The 17,166-nt window shown below is 44.8% G+C and overlaps 1 protein-coding gene across 1 annotated transcript; it reads left to right on the forward strand.

Moving 5' to 3' along the window:
* Window positions 1-2,319: 2,319 nt before the first annotated feature.
* Window positions 2,320-16,535, forward strand: nuak2 (NUAK family, SNF1-like kinase, 2). The gene is made up of 6 exons (XM_029259805.1): window positions 2,320-2,677; window positions 10,011-10,131; window positions 11,057-11,208; window positions 13,981-14,046; window positions 14,268-14,520; window positions 15,001-16,535. The coding sequence occupies exons 1-6, from the start codon at window positions 2,381-2,383 to the stop codon at window positions 16,023-16,025; spliced, it is 1,914 nt and encodes a 637-aa protein (XP_029115638.1). The 5' UTR covers window positions 2,320-2,380; the 3' UTR covers window positions 16,026-16,535.
* The last annotated feature ends 631 nt before the right edge of the window (window positions 16,536-17,166 follow it).

Raw genomic sequence — 17,166 nt, forward strand, 5'->3', positions numbered from 1 at the left:
ATTAGGTCACCGAATACTGGCCTTGATGACTCATCGTCTGTTTCTAAAATAAGGAAACATCCCTGAACTTTATTTATAGACAGAATAGAGAATTTAGGCGAGTGGAGAAACCCATTTCTTAAATATTTACATGTTACCAGAAACAAGTGGCACCGGCAGCACACCGCTCTGATGCAACATTACAGGCAGGTTAGAACTTCCAACCGCTGCATTATATTTACATACATTCACTTTTCTCCTGACTCACTCTACAGTGTTAAGCTACTTACAGTTATTACCGAATTTCTATATCTGGGTAATTTTACTGGAGAAATTCAGGGCAAGTACCTTGCTCAAGGGTACTGCGGCCGGTAGTTGAAATATTCAGAATCGGAATCAGAATGAGTTTTATTGGCCACGTGTGGTAACGTACACATGGAATTTGATGTGGTTCTATGTGCCTCCAGTATTTACAGACAAAAATTACAGCATAAATAAATATTTACAGAGTATACAAACATGACAGTATAAATAGTAGTATAAATGTGAAAAAGTAAATAAGTAAGAATTAAATTACCAAAAGTGGTTGGATAATGGGGGGCACCGGGGTGCAACAGGTTTGGCCTGTGCCTGCTCTCCGGTGGGTCGGGGGTTCGAGTCCTGCTTGGGGTGCCCTGTGACAGACTGGCGTCCTTTCCTGGGTGTGTCTCCTCCTCCAGCCCTGCGCCCTGTGTTGCCGAGTTAGGCCCCGGCTCGCCGCGACCCTGCTTGGGACGAGTGGTTTCAGTCAATCTGTGTGTGTGTGTGTGTGTGTGTGTGTGTGTGTGTGTGGGTTGGATAATGTTGCACTGATAGGAGACCTATAGCAGAGTGTTAACTCTTCATGAGAGTGATGCCTGAAGGAAAAAACTGTTCTTGTATCCGGTCGTTCTAGCGGACAGTGCTATCTAACGCCTGCCGGGGGGAGAAAGGTAAAGAGTTTTTGCCCCGGGGTGTATGGGATCAGTGAGGATTTCGCCCGCCTGCTTCCTCATTCTGGACTTGTACAGGACCCGAAGGGTAGGTAGGGGTGCGTCAATGATCCTCTCAGCCATCTTGACTCTCCTTTGCAGTCTGTTTCGGTCTGATTCGGTAGCCGAGCCAAACCAGTTATGGCAGAGCACAGTACTGACTCAGTGACAGGTGAGTAGAACTGGATCAGTGGTTCCCGTGGCAGGTTGAATTTCTTCAGCTGGCGAAGGAAGTCCATCCGCTGTTGGGCCCTTTTCACAATGGAGTCGATATGGATGTCCCACTCCAGGTCCTGAGAGATTGTAGGGCCCAGGAACCTGAAGGAGAATGCTGGGGGAGGGGTCATCCTGAAGTCCACACAATCATCTCCACTTGTTTTGAGCATGTTCAAATGCTAAACTTGAAATACACACACACACACACACACACACACACACACACACACACACACACACACACACACACACACACACACACACACACACACACATTTTCTGAATCACTCATCCCATACGGGGTCACGGAGCCTACCCGGCAACACAGGGCATAAGGCCGGAGGGGGAGGGGACATACCCAGGATGGGACGCCAGTCCATCGCAAGGCACCCCAAGCAGGACTTGAACCCCAGACCCACTGGAAAGCAGGACTGTGGCCCAACCCACTGCACCACTGCACCCCCTGTTCAAACTTGAAATATTTCAAGTTAATCTTAAATACATCTACATATATAGGGTGTAATTGCATTCATTCAACATGTTTGAACCTGTTCAGCTTAAGAAATGTGTTATTGAGAAAACGACCATAATAAGTAAACATGTGGTATGAAGTAATTTTGCTCCCGGGACAGATCGAAGGCAGAAGAGGGGCCGATAGATATCGATATGCGCTCCTAAGGGCTTCGAGAAGCACCTGGAGACACGGGACTGCAGTGCTAAAGTCCACGAGGTCGCGAAAAGTCGGACTCAACCGAACCACTAAAATAAACAAATGACGCAATTCTACCTAACGGCAGGCTAACCTGAAATTATTTGGATTTAAAAATATAATTTCGTTGCTTATCTTACCATTAGCTACTAATACAGCTGCATATTTTACAAGATAGAGCAATCTGCAGTGTTTCAACCTGCCAATTTCTTTTTAAATTGAGCCTCTTCCCTCAAACGCTATTCCACCGTTCATCCCAGTATTTAAAAAACATCTCGAAGCGTTCACGTTCAAAGCGGTAGCTCCGCCCCCTTTTCCGGAAACTAGCCAATCAGCGTCCGAGCCGAGGAGCTCTTCATAAAACAGGACGGAGGCGGCGTGCGCGTGTGTTTCTGTAACTCGGGAAAGACGGGGCAAGAACGAGAGCGCGGACTCCGGCAAAACAGATCCGTGTTTTGCAGCTTTAATGTACGAGCAAGTGCACCGATTCCCTGCGCACACATACAACTGGTCCGGGATGGAGCGCCAGGATTCCGGTAGCAGCCGGCGGAGTGCGACACCTGCGCCGTGTGAGCGGGGGTCGTACGGCGCGCTGGGCGCCCTGCTGCAGAGCGCGAGCCCGAGCGCGAGCCCGGCCAAGCGGCAGGCGGTCAAGCGGCACCACCACAAACACAACCTCAAGCACCGGTACCAGTTCCTCGAGACGCTCGGCAAAGGCACTTACGGCAAGGTGAAAAAAGCTGTAGAAGGGTCTGGAAGAACGGTAAGAACCGGGCGGCTTTTATGATTTATTATATCCTGCATGATAATAAAAACAAGTGTTTCTAAGGTGTTTGTCTTCGGAACGCTAGTGAAGATACCCGGATGAATAAAAAAGTTTGTTCTGCGTGTGCCTGTTTTACTCGGCAGCTGCACTTTACCTGAGCAAACACAGTAAGTATTGTATTATTGAGCCTAGAAGCCGGGACCGTTTTATTATTGTCCCTAAACGACACACAGGGCAGTTCGACGCTTCCGACTCCGGACACGTCGCTTTCGTTTAGTACGTTTCGCTTCGGTTCGTCTCCACTCGTCGTCGTGCCCTCGAGTCGCTGTTCGGTTTCGGGGAACCGGAGGCACCGCGTCACGTGTTCACCTTTGCTTCACATATCATCTATTAATTTAAAGTGAATTGTTATAGCCGTGAATAATCCTCTCGCTTTGCGTTGGAAATTCAGTTCAGCTTATTTTTTATGGAGCGCTCCTCTATCTCTCTCGCGCGCGCGCGCACGTGACGCAGGGCGCTCAGCAAAAATGCGTGATAATTTCAGTAAAAGGTTCTGTGCACATGATGATGAAATAACTAGTTATTAAAGTTGTAAGTAAGCCAGCTCGCCAGGAACAAAAAAAAAGGCAAGGGAGGGGTGACACTGGGGTCCAAGTAGCAGTGGCTGCTCACCCCTGGGAATAATATTTTTATTTTATTTATTTACTTACGCTTTTGTCCAAAGCAACTTCCAGTGAACTCTAGACTAGTGTTATCAGTCCACACACCTCATTCACCAAGGTGACTTACACTGCTAGATACACTATTTACAGTGCATATATATGAATATCATACATTTACACAAAGACTTGTATGTTAATTTATAGCTATTTATTACATTGTGGCTAAAGACAAATCAGTTGAAGTTGGTAAAGTTTGAGTCCCTGCAGCGCAGTGGGGTGTGTTGGGGTCATATCCTGACAATAGGGGGACAACTGGCAGTGTTTTGGTTAGCATTACTGTAAGGCTTACTGGTTTTTGGACCCAAGGTTGCAGGTTCGATCCCCACTTCTGGCTGTAGTACCCCTGAGCAAGGAATTTACCTTAAATTGCCCCAGTAAAATTACCCTGCTGTGTAAATGGGTAAGTAATTGTAAACTTGTATCTGTAATAGCTGTAACTTTAACTTTGTAAGTCACTTTGGAGAAAAGTGTCAGCTAAATGAAATAATGTAATTGTAAGTAAATAGATGTCACACAGGCAATTGGCTCTCTTATGAATATTGAGCATGGATATAGAAAGAAATGATGTTTCTCCCTGCACAGGCCTTGTGACGGATTGTTGTTAAATGTATACAGAGTGTATGATATAGTTAACATAACATTTGTTCATGTCAAACCAGTAAGGTTTTTAAAAAAAAAAATAATAGCTGGCACAACTGGTAGCGTATCAGTTAGAGCCACTGCCTTTGGACCCAAAGGTTGCAGGTTCGATTCCCACCTTCTGCTGTAGTACCCTTGAGCCAGGTGCTTACCCTAAATTGCTGCAGTAAAGTTAAAATATATAAATGGGTAAATAATGTAATGTGTAATATACCGGGTAAATAATTTTAATTAGCTTAACATTGTAAGTTGCTTTGGAGAAGAGACATACAGTCTGAACTGCTTGTCCCAAGCGGGGTCATGGTGAATCGGGGCCTAACCGGGGAGGAGAGAGACACCAATCCCTTATAAGGCACCCCAAGCAGGATTTGAACCCAGACCCGCCAGAGAGCAGGACTTGGCCAAACCCGCTGCCACATGCAAAGCTTAGGAGAAGAGTTTCAGATAAATGTAACTGTCATATAAAAAAAAAAAAAAACTGGATATTTTGGTTAATAACACACAACTACTTTTTGAATGTACTTGGGGATTGGAAGTGTGCATTATTTCAGTGCTTTTCTTCCCTGAAACACTCACTATTAAAACACAGCACTTTAGCATCATGTATATGATATGCCATGTTACAGAAATGGCTTTTGTATAGTATTTATAATAATGAACAAGTTTTTCTAGAAATGTAAATGTGAAAACTAAGTAATATGGTAGTATGTAATTATAAAAGTACAAAATAATTATACATAATAAACATGTTTATTATTAAAATCCTTTACTTTCTCATGAAAATAGACAATAAATAGTGAAAAATCAATGTACAGTCTACAGTTCTGTACGTTATAAGTGTGTACAGGATAATAGGTGTTAAGTGGCTGTACCTGGAGGGATGAGGGGGACATGAGGTGAGTTATGAAACGAAAGGAAATAATTTTTTTGCACTTTTCCTGCAAAGAGAGAATTGCGCAATTGAGGGTCAGATGTGTGTGAGATGCCATGTGTTGCTTGGGGTCCTACGCCTGCAGTCATCTGTGCAAAAAAATGCAACTGGCCCTATGAATGCAACCGTATAGATGTTTTTTCCTCCTTCTTCCGGTTTCTTCTAAATTAAGCCGATGAGCAAGGCTTTACCAGAAAGGGTGGTGTCTGACATTTTACTTGTTCAATCAAGCTGAATAGCGTCGGTAAATAGTCTCTGGATGTGTTTTTGTAGCTGTCACTCAAATGGCCTGGAGGAACATGGCTTTGTCTTTCCAGTCTGGTTGGGTTGAACAGCTCACGCGAAATTGGCGTTGTATTACCCTTACACATCCCTCTGTTTTCAAAACACCTTCTAATGTGCAAGTGGTGTGGTTTTTGTACCGCACAGAGATGGTATCTGCATTCTGAAAAAAGAATGAGTGTAGTGCGTGTTGTTTTACAGTACGAAAATGGTCTCTTAAGGGTGAGGTTATTAGAACTGCACGGATGGGCACTTTCGGAGAAGTCCGAAGAAACAATACAGTGAAACGTGGTTTTATTGCCTTCCTATCATCCCCCAACACTTCTAGGTTCCATTGTAAATTACACACAGAATGTAACTTTTTTCAATTTTATTTTAAGCAAATGTTGTGAAGTTTCCACTGCCATTGTTGTGTATAGGTGATGAATTTTCTGGCTTTTTTTGAGTTGGATTTTCGGACCCCTTGCTGAGAACTGTCCCGTGTTACCCGGCCATATGGTAAGACTTGAGGAGACCAGCTGTCATACCAGCACCCCATGCTGACTGAAGCTGATGACCACCTGCCATGATGGATGAGACGTACCTATGTGAACTGGGACATCAAGTTAACACTTATCTCTAATATTATTAATCGTAAATTGACTTAAAAGTCTTTTTTAATCTAGAATGTCTAGAAGGGATGGACAGCCACTGGCATTTGGACCCCCAGAGTTTTCTTTTAAATATATAAACACTTCCTTCTCTTTCAGTTGGGAGTTTTTTGTTCCCTTCCTCCTTGGCTAGTTGACATACTTACAACTTTGATTAAAGCATTGATAATGTATTACTCTAATAGGTAAATAAGTGCCGAGATCTTCGACAACGACGTGTGAACAAGTTTTCAAGTCTTTGTCTTATCTCATTGTTTAGCGCTCTGTATCACTATGTGAGAAGAGTGCTGTATAAAAATGAATTGAATTTCATCAGTCACAATGGTAACGGAAAATAGGCGCTGCCTCTTCCACTGCAGCCCCATAAATTCTTCATACGGTTTATAGACTCGCATAGTGTTATCAGTGCAGGTGACAGTTTCCTCTTGACTCATTATAGGAACCTAGTTAATCTTTATTATTGATGGAGTGCAGCGGTAGTTAAGAGTCCTCAACAAGCAGACCTAAGTGACCTCGATCATTACTAGTAGATAAGTGAAATGTTCGATAAAGGCAGCATAACACTTTTAATGGCAATTGTAAAATTGAGATGGAGTGAAATGTAAGTGAAACTTCCATGTAAACATTTTCTGCAGCTACCCGCCCATCCTGGTGTTGTGTGCATATACAAAACAGTACATTTGAAAGCAGAAAATACTTGTCCAATAAGAAAAGAGTAGAAGGGTCACTCCCTGGTGGCTTTTAGAATGAGCTCAGAGCAGAGAATAAGACAGCAGTTTTCTTCTGAAACACAAAATGCACCTGCAGTCCCTGTGCAGTGTATTGTATGTTCAAAACCTTTTTTTTTTTTTCTCCTGGGTGTGTGAGGCATGCGGTTTTGTTTTTGTTCGAACTATACCACCTTTTAAGGTGATGAGTGTTTCCCATTTAAATAATTTAAGTCAAACTTGCCCTGTATGTTTGAACTTACTTTATTGGTGGAGTCCTGCATAATTTCAGTGGCTGGATTGCTTATTGATTATTAAATGATTCCATCCTCTCCTCAAGTTGTGTACAAATTGACCCCCCCACCCCACCCCCTTGAGAAATCTATCCCTATAGACATTAGCAAAACTGGTTCGATATGCATCTCTAATTCTCAAAAAGTTATGTGCAATAATTGGGTTTAATCACCAAAGCACAGATCCCTTTGTTGTGTAATCACTTTTCTAAAATGAAATATTTTAGGTCCAGAGTTAATGAAGTGTTTCACCATTGTGTGATTTTACCTGGATCACTGCTCCTGTTGGTCCATTGAACCGTAAAAACCTGTCGTGTACAAACGACTGGTTTCATATCTGTAGGAGCATTACTGAAACTGCAGCCGTTAAACCGTTGATGTAGATGACTGTAGACAGCAGGCTGTCTTCCACATTTGGTTGTTGCGTAACACCAGTTTTATGGCTATTGTATATTTACAAGTGTCAATGGTTAAAAAAAAAAAGGGGGGGAACGTGTAAGAAGCAGATGGAGGCCAACGCCGGACTGCACGATGTAGATCCCATGTGGAAACGTCAAGCAAAAATTGTCCTGACATCTGCTCGCTCCTTGCCTTTTTACAGTCTTATTTTGACGCACTCTTCGAGAAAGGATCCAGGCAGCATGACATTTGATCATCTTCGTAAGAGGCATCATAATAGCTGGTCCAAAGCTACTTGCAGTGTTAAGGTTAGAATTATTTGCCTATTTATGCAGCTGGGTATTTTTACTGGAACAATTCAGGGTGAGTACCTTGTTCAAGGGTACTATATCTGGAGGTGAGACTCGAAGCTGCAACCTTTGAGTCTGAAGGCAGTAGTGCTAACTGCTACACTACCAGGTGTTCCATTTGTGTTCTCTTCAAAGAGATGGCACAGAATTGGAGTTTCTGGTTGCGGTACATGATGGTGTAGGGATAGGGTTAACGATAAATGACATTTCAACAAGAGGAGTCTCGGGTGTGTCTCCCTGGATAATTTGACATGCAATGTGTGCTCAGTCCTGACACGCAACGCAAGCATAGACCTTGTCAACAAATGTCAGTAATTCCATCTGGAGTGAAGCAAGAAGAGGTGGTATTATGTGCTTGTTTGTAGTTAAAGCACCAGCTAAGTGACACCAAGAAGTAAAAGGAACTCTTGATGCTATGAGGCCTGGACTTGTGGGAAAGACATCTAACTAGTGCCTGTCTATATTGGAAATAAGATTTGGGCCTGGTGTGGTCAGAGTTTAAATATTGCAGTGAGGCAGTTTTGCTCTGAATGTAAACAAATCCCCACACTTATACCGGAGTGATGTTTAAAAATGCATTTTGAAGCTACAGAATGATTTAGGCAGCTATGCAAAGTCAATAGACTCGTTGACTGATTGCAATGTAAGGAACCCCCTGACAGGTTCAACGTCAACTTGTCCTTGGGATGCAGTGATAACGGGACAGAACTTTCCTGGGAAATAATTAAATAAAAGTTTGGTAGCATTCGGAGCCTTGCGGATTCGAGCTGTGCTGCTGAAAGTGTGCGTGCACGCCACGCACGTAACTGTTGTGTACACAGTGCTGGATGGAGCCACGTGATCTGTGACTGTGCATTAATGTGCAAAAGGTGCTTCTAAGAATGAGGGTTGTTTTGTTTGTAATTAGAGCATGTCTGTCCGGACAAGTTCTCTGAAAAACAGATTATTCATTGCAGGACAGTGCAACCGTGGTTAACCAGAGGTTAGGGAAGCCTTGTTGCTGCTAGATAGGAAGGTGACCTCCGTTCTGGGAACTCTCAGTGTTCTGTTGGTGGCATTCCTTAACTCTCAGGGGGACTGTGTTGGTGACATTCCAGAACTGCTCCGCAGGATTGCGGCACAGGAGCCGCAAGGTCAGATTGCCAGTTTGAGGCTTTAGCTCCTTCTTGGCTTCCCTAACGTTCATTGGAAATGAGAGCAGTTGTCTGCATAAGCTCATCAAACACTTGTGTAATTTCAAGCAGAGGTTGGTTGGTTGGTATAAAAATACAACATAAGACCATTAAAGACAAGAAAAAGCTGTTTGAGTGAAACGATATATATTTGATAGTGTTTGCCTGTCAGTAGAAGCTATACCCAAGAGTGAATTAGTAGTGGAAACATTTGAAAAGTGGATATTTTGAATAGGAATTCTCAGCTCAGATGGCTCAGTGTGATGGGGGTTATTTGGTTTATCTGTACCTTAGCACTGGGTATGGTTACAGTTCCCCTTTCAGACTGTAGAATTAGACTGAACAGTTAGAAGAAGCATATAACTTGCAATGTTGGAATAAGCATTTTACATTTATATAATTTTCTCTAAGAAGCTTAGACTTCTTACCCATTTATGCAGCTGGGTGTTTTACTGGAGCAAGTTTAAGCTAAGTGTCTTGCTCAAGGCTACTACAGCCACAGGTGGGAATCAGACCTACAACCTTTGGGTCTAAAGACAGTGGCTCTAACCACTATGCTACCACCTGTTCGTTTTAAGGAGGACTGCACATCACAATGCATCAAAGACACACACGACAATATATGTATGCCAATTATTCCTCACATTGTTTCTTTAGTTGACAAGATTGTATTGTATTACTGCCACGTGTGATTTTTTTGGTACCTTCCTCTGTGGGTGTGGAGCCTTCTCCCTTCTGTTGTGCATGAGTGTGAGTGAGTCATCACACACACACACACACACACACACACACACACCTACCTACCTGCTGACGTATGAACTGACCTGTGTGGAATTTCGGCCAGGAGCAGATACACTAGCACAGTCGCACCCACCACGCATACATTAGCCCCCACCCACATGTTGGCATTTCGGGTCCTTACCTTGTTAGTGTCAGACAGGAGGACATGTGTTCTCTTTTCCTTTCAACAGTGTTTTCTTCCCCTGGTGAGATAAGCAGCTAACAGCAGACTGGCAACCGAACCTGGTATGGTGGGAGCAGGAAAATGTTCAGTTATACAGCTTTAATGCATAGAGTGGATTTTAAAAGCTGATGTTAATTCTCAGTGATTTGCAATACTGTTCCCCAGCATCGTTTGTGTATATTCAAGATTTCCGTTTTTTTTTTTTTTTGTTCCCCTGCAAGGTGGCCATCAAGTCCATCAGAAAAGCGAGGATAACGGATGAACGAGACTTGATGCACATACGCAGAGAAATCGAAATAATGTCCTCCCTCAATCACCCGCACATCATTGCCATCTATGAAGGTAGGACGGGAGCGGAACTGGCCGAGTCACTGGTGAAGCACGCAGAAATTGAACCGCTGCAGGGCGCGTCGTTCGGAAAGAGCAGCACACACACTTGTGTCTACATGTAGTTCTGGCTGAGTGCAGAGACAGTCGAGAAAATACCTGTAGTGTGTAGAGCTGCTGAGTCCAGAGCTCCACTGCCTCCCACTGAGCTTAAAGTGGTGTTTTCTTAAAAAGATGCATTCCTCACCCTTTATTTTCTCACAATAATAATTGAGAAGATCTGTACATGGAGGCTTTAAGGTGACCCGTGAGCCTCAGCCATGGCAGTAGAACTGTACCTGCTGGCTAAGTGAATTCACTTTGTCAGCTTCAGGGGCCTCATGGTCTCACGTTCATTACAGCAACATCAGTCAGCATGGTCTGGCATGTTTTTTAAGAGCACGGTGCTCTTTTGTAGGGCAAATATTTCTCTGCAGCTCCATGGTGCTGGTAGTGGTTAGAACTGCTGCTTTTGGACCCAAAGCTTGCATGTTTGATTCCCACCTCCAGCTGTAGTACCCTTGAACAAGGTACTTACCCTAAATTAGCTGCAGTAAAATTACCGAGCTGTATAAATGGGTAAGTAATTGTCAGCAGCTTAACAACGTAAGTCGTGTTTGAGAAAAGCGTCAGCTAAGTGAATAAATGTGTGTAAATATAATACAGCAATTGGAAGGCCTTACCTGTGTGTATTGCTGCAGCATCGCCAGTGTGCTGCCGGTATCGCCTGTAACTTGGCGCTCTTATGTTTTCCTGTGTCAATAGGAGTGATGCAATTCACTGGGAAAGTCTGTTCTGGAGGCATGAATGATATTTTTTTTTTTGTTTGTTTTTTTTGGTCATTCATGTGTTCATGTTGCCCCTTCCACCCCTCAACGTGTGTGTGCTTGCTTGCCCACAGTGTTTGAGAACAAGGACAAGATTGTTATTGTGATGGAGTACGCTAGTCGGGGAGACCTGTATGACTACATCAGCGAGCGGCAGAAACTGTCCGAGCACGAGGCTCGCCACTTCTTCAGGCAGATCGTCTCCGCAGTTCACTACTGCCACAAGGTAATGTGTCTGGGGTGGATTCCAGCGCTCTTCCAAAATGTCATTGCTTAGGTGGTGCTATTAACAAACGTGACTTGAAATTCACTCTTTTTTTAAACAGCTTGCGTTTTACTGCAGGTCTTCTGTTTTAGTGCATTTCTGAAGGGTACAACAGTAGCGTCTGCTTGAGTTTCCTCCCACAGTGGAAAGACATGCTGTTCAGGTTCCCCTGTAGTGTGAGAGTCTGTGTTCCACTGATGTATGGACGAGTGACCCAGTGTAAGTAGTGTATCTAGCAGTGTAAGTCACCTTGGCGAGTAAGGTGTGTGGGCTGATAACATACATAGAGTTCATCGGGAGTCGCTTTGGAGAAAAGCGTCAGCTAAATAAATAATGCAAATGTCTCGGAGAACGATGTAGAATCCTGCCTGTCCCTGTGCTTCTGCTGGCACGCACTGCTGTTATGTAACTGGAAGTATTCACTGTCACTCTGCTCTTCTGAAGGGTTGGTTATAGCAGCACCCCACGTTGAAAGGAACCGTGTAACACAAGGGTTCGAATCCTGGCCAAGCGCAGAACAATGCGCTGGGAGTGACGCTAATGGGCAACGGTGGGAACAAACAGGCTCTTTGAATGGTCACACAAGCTCTCTGCTCCCCAGTGGTCAGTCATCACGTCAGATCTCGCAAGGACAGCCGTTTCTAAGTGACGGTGCATTGAGACCATGGGCAGGAATCTTTAAAACAAGTCTCGTTTACTCCAAAACTTGCCGGTATTTATTCACTGCTAAAGACACCATTTTCATTTAAAAAAAGTTTGTGGCACCGGAGTTTATGGCCACACATCCAGTTTGTTACCGATTATAATATGTTGCCTCGTAATTAAAGATTCAGAACTGCGTATTGCACGTGCCACCCCCAATTTTTTTTACTAACGTTTGCATATTTTTAAAATGATTTTTCTTTGCGTATACTGTTTTTCTACATGGTTGAGATTGTCAGAGTGCTGTGTTGCTGGGAAATTTTGGAAATGCCCAGAAGCATTCCTGGCAGGAGCAGACCTCAGCTGACCTGCATTTCTGTGCGCTGGACTATGAAGGAGACCAAATTTAAGCTCTTCAAGCATGCCTGTGGTATGCAACGCATTCCCCCCTGGGGGGTGAGGAACAATGACTTGGGGCTGGAATGCAAGATCGGCTCTCTGCCCTGCAGATTATCCTTTTTTTTTTTTTTTTTTTTTTTTAAGACCACACGTTGCGGGGGGGCAGTGAAAACAGCCGCTAATAAACAGGAGTGTCTTCCAAATGAGATCTGTGAATTAGACCCTTTGATCGTATCTCTCGTTTCCTTAGATCGTGATGTGTATTTTTAGCCCGGATTTTTCCTTCGCTCGTGTTTTGCACTTAAGTAGCTGTTTCCGTTGTTCTAATCCTGGTTTTGGGAGGTTAGTAAATACACCGCCTTTCATTTGACCTAAAAGCCTATCTGCTTGATTAAGCAGTCTGTCTTCCTAATTAAACTTATACAGTCTGCTCTCTTAATACTAATATTTTTAGGGCAGAGCATCTAGACTAGAACAGAGATTCTTGGTTCAAGCTCTAAACCTCTGTTAAATGAATTTGCTTACCGGAGAGGATTTCAGGTAATGGAGCTGAAATGGGAAACGGTAAACAACACAATGTAGTGTAAAAAAAAAAAAAAAGTAGAATGTTGAATTTGTTAGTTTAAACATAGTTCTAGCATATTTTTTTTTTTTTTTTTTTTTTTTTTTTTTTCTTCTGCATGCCAGTTTTTAGAAAAACATTTCACATTCTTGAAGTTAGCAAATTTTGGCACCGGGTTCCAAGCACCTGGGGGGCGTGACACAGCGGGTTTGACCGGGTCCTGCTCTCTGGTGGGTCTGGGGTTCGAGTCCTGCTTGGGGTGCCATGTGATGGATTGGCATCCCGTCCTGGGTGTGTCCCCTCCCCCTCCAGCCTTATGCCCTGTGTTGCCAGGTTAGGCTCCAGCTTGCTGTGACCCCACTTAAGATAAGTGGCTTCAGACTGTGTGTGTGCAGTTCAGGGTCAATACTTTGCTCAAAGGTACTACAGCTGGAGGTGGGGTTCAACCCTGCAATATTTGGGTCCTAAGGCAGCAACTCCAACCACCACACTGCATTTCTGTTTTTCAGTTGGTGCCTTGTAGGGTGTTTTACCAGTGGGGGGGGGGCACAGTGGCGCAGCGGGTTTGGTCGGGGCCTGCTATCCGGTGGGTCTGGGGTTTGAGTCCCACTTGGGGTACCTTGCGATGGACTGGCGTCCCGTCCCGGGTGTGTCCCCTCCCCCTCCAGCTTTGCGCCCTATGTTGCCGGGTTAGGCTCTGGTTCAGGACAAGCGGCGTCAGACTGTGTACGTGGGTGGCTTTCTAGAATATTTTGGTACTTTCTAGAATGTTCTTCTGCCTTCTAGAACCTTCCAGTGGCTGTAAAGTACCAAACTAAAACTGACTCTAGAAGAGCTAGTGGTATTTTTGTAGTCAGTAAACTTTAATCATAATGCAAAAATGGAAAAAACTAAGAACTGTTTGCTTTGTTTAATTAATGGACACAGACAGAAGGCTTCCAGATTAGCTACCAGGAGTTTCGCCATCTGTTGTACCCTTACTCCAAGTACTTTATCTGAATTTCTCCGGTAAAATATCCAGTTTTCTAAATGAATAGAAGTTGTTTTATAGATAATATGAATTATGAAGCATTCTGTTCTCAAATGGTCTTGGTTTGCTTCCTTATTCTTTCTCCTCTGCGTTTCTCCAGAATGGGATAGTTCACAGAGACCTGAAGCTGGAGAACATTCTTCTCGATGGAAATGGTGATGTGAAGGTGAGGGGAAATTCTCATTCTTCATGTTCCGTTCAGCACATCTATTTCTTTAATGAATGTACTTTAGTTAGGTGAGATGTTCACCAGTTTAGAAAAAAAAAAATGAAAATTTTTCCCCAGGTAACCTAAATGACATGAGATGAGCTGTTGTAAACTCAAACCCTGAAGTCTTAAGGGAAATGTGCGCAGCTGCAAATGTCTGAAAATAAACTGGGTTGCAGATTGCAGATTTTGGTCTCTCGAACCTGTACTGCGGGGATGAATACCTGCAGACGTTCTGCGGCAGTCCGCTGTATGCGTCCCCAGAGATCGTGAACGGCCAGCCATACAAAGGGCCTGAGGTGGACAGCTGGTCCTTAGGGGTGCTGCTCTACACCCTGGTGCATGGCTCCATGCCCTTCGATGGCCTAGACTACAGAAACCTGGTCCGGCAGATCACCACCGGAGAGTACCGCAAACCCCCGAAGCCCTCTGGTAAGTGCTGAAATCAATGTCAGGGTACAAGAGTGGACAAAATTTACTTAAAACATGTAGCTCTAAAATGATAAATAGGACACAACCAAATAGTGCTGGTTTTGTTTGTAGCATCCTTGAGTTAGGTATATAATTGACATTTCTCACGTAATATATACAGCGGGTAGTGCAGTGGTTACAGCTACTGCCTTTGGATCCAGAGGTTGCAGGTTTGATCCCTACCTCTGGCTGTAGTACCCTTGAACAAGGAAATTACTCTAAATTTCTCCAGTCAAATTACCCAGCTGTATAAATGGGTAAGTAATTGTAACCTTAATATTGTAAGTCATTTTGGAGAAAAGAATCAGCTAAATAAATGAAAAGTAATGGCTGAGCAGTAAAATAAGATAGCGGAGTGAGTGTTGAGTGTTAAAATATTTCCAGTTTAAACTGTAGCATTTGAGCTTGTTGAGCATTGAATCCAAACCGTTGCCTCTGCAGAAGCCTGTGGTCTTATCCGCTGGATGCTGATGGTGAACCCAGAACGTCGGGCCACTTTGGAGGAGATTGCTGGGCACTGGTGGCTGAACTGGGGTTACCAGTGTCCCCTTCCGGGTGAGAGTGAGCCCACAGCCGACCAGTCAAGCGGGACGGTGACGCAAACAGGAGGACTAGCTGGTATTGCTGACTGGCTGCGCCGCAACTCACGGCCACTTCTGGAGAATACCTCCAAGGTGCGCTGTCTGCTGCGGCCGCAGGGGGGTGGCGATCTAGTGCGGCAACGCTCGCTGAGGAGGTCACGGAAGGAGAATAACGTTGCCCAGATGAGGCAAGATGGAACCTCCGCCAGGCCTTTCAAGGGCATCTTGAAGAAAAGGGGAAGCTTAAGACAGAAGGCCACTGGTGAGGCTCAAAGTGCTGAAGCTGGAGCTCCAAAGCCTGCCGCGGGGCTTCCGAGCCCTGCTCCACCCACGGCATCGCTCCCTCGCAAGGGCATCCTGAAGAAGCCCGTGGAGCAGGAGTCTGGCTATTGCTCTTCCCCGTCCCCAGAGAGCTGCGACTCGACTCCAGCTTTGCAGCCCCCACACTGCCCTGCTGCCCAAGGGCCTCCGCAGCCTAAGGGCATCCTGAAACGGAATGGCAAATTCTCTAGCTGCCACCCACAGGACTTTGGCTCCCTGGACCAGCTGGCCTCTGGTCTCCACCTTGGGAGCAGGACCCGACCCAGTGGGGCTATCAGTGAGGACAGCATCCTCTCATCAGAGTCCTTTGACATGCTGGACCTACCAGAGAGGGCAGGGCCATTGGGCAAGACCAAGCGGAGCACTGGCGGGGCCATGCGAGGCTGCGTGTCCGCCGATGACCTCCTGGGGCTCGACGTGGAGGAGCGGGATGAGGACAGGGGTAGCTTGTGGGCCACGCGTTACCAGAGGGGTGTGGGCGACAGTGCCTTTTCCCTCACTGACTGCGAGAACGTGACGGAGGCCTACAGGCGGGCTGTGGAGAGGTGCGGACACAACAGATGAAAGGAACACGAACCGAGTGTTTGTCACCGTCTCCTCAAGACACACGAACAGACAGTGCTGAGAAGGCCAGCGTGCTTAAGGGCCCGAAACCTGCAGTGGACAATTTGGAGCTTCTGTGAGAGCAACCAGTGGTTGTGCCTGTGTGTTCAAGTCACTCCAGCTGGGAGGGAAGGATAGGAAGTTGTGCGAAGGTAGCAATCGGAGTATCTGTGCGGGTGGAAGTGATTTCGTTTGAGAAGGAACCTAGGAGTAATAGCAGAAGTACATGGTCACCAATGGGGCTCTGTTCTTTCAAGGGCTGCCTTCACTTTTTGGGTTTAAATTCAAGCGGTGTAATGTAATCCCATAGAACATGCAAAAAATGCTTTGCGTTTGCCCGCAAAGCAAGACCGATGAATATTACTGGATCGTAATGAGGTTAAGAATGCGCATTTCTTCAGAAATGATCTTGGAGTAGTCTTGAACTGAACACGTAATTTCAGTTCTGTCTTCATTTCCGTTTTAATTGTTGGCTGTCATTTTAATTGGAAGCTGAAGAGGGCAGGTCCCCCCCCCCCCCCCCCCACTTTCCACCAAAGGCCACACTAGGACTTCAGGTGGGAAATAGAGAGGATGTTCTTCCTCTCGACCCATGGGCCTTGTTAACATCAGAATGTAAGTGCAATTAATGGAGCACAAGGAAAGTGCTCGGTGCACATATAACAAGTCTTCGACTCCTGGCACTAAAGAGAATGTTTTTTGGTGTTTAAAAGGCAACGCAGAATAAGAAGGAAAGTGCTGAAGATAAGGGCTTCAGACCTCTAAGGGACCAAGTTAATGTTTTGCTTTTACAACTTGTTTTAAATAGTAGAGCCAGCTTTGTCTTTCTAATGATAGAGGAAAGGGTAAAAGCAGGGGGTAAAGGTTGCTTTTGCTCACTGGGAAGTTGATCACATTGCCATAACGGGGAAATATTCACGTAAGATATGCTTTCGATTCCCTCTACCTCATTTTTCATTTTTTTTTTTCTTAAATTTGGGTGACATACAATCCATGACAAGTAAATGGTATCTGCTGTGGGTTAAAGTGCTTCATCCTATGTGGTGCACCATAGCTACATAACTTGAATGTGTATCAACAAAAAAAGAATGGCCAAATAGTG

This window comes from Scleropages formosus, chromosome 2, assembly GCF_900964775.1.
Source record: "Scleropages formosus chromosome 2, fSclFor1.1, whole genome shotgun sequence".
In the NCBI taxonomy this organism is placed as follows: Eukaryota; Metazoa; Chordata; class Actinopteri; order Osteoglossiformes; family Osteoglossidae; genus Scleropages; species Scleropages formosus.

Coding starts and splice junctions, on each gene's coding strand:
- nuak2 (XM_029259805.1), top strand. CDS start 2,381: ATGTACGAGCAAGTGCACCGATTCCCTGCGCACACATACAACTGGTCC. Junction 2,678..10,010: donor TAGAAGGGTCTGGAAGAACG/GTAAGAACCGGG, acceptor TTCCCCTGCAAG/GTGGCCATCAAGTCCATCAG. Junction 11,209..13,980: donor CAGTTCACTACTGCCACAAG/GTAATGTGTCTG, acceptor GCGTTTCTCCAG/AATGGGATAGTTCACAGAGA.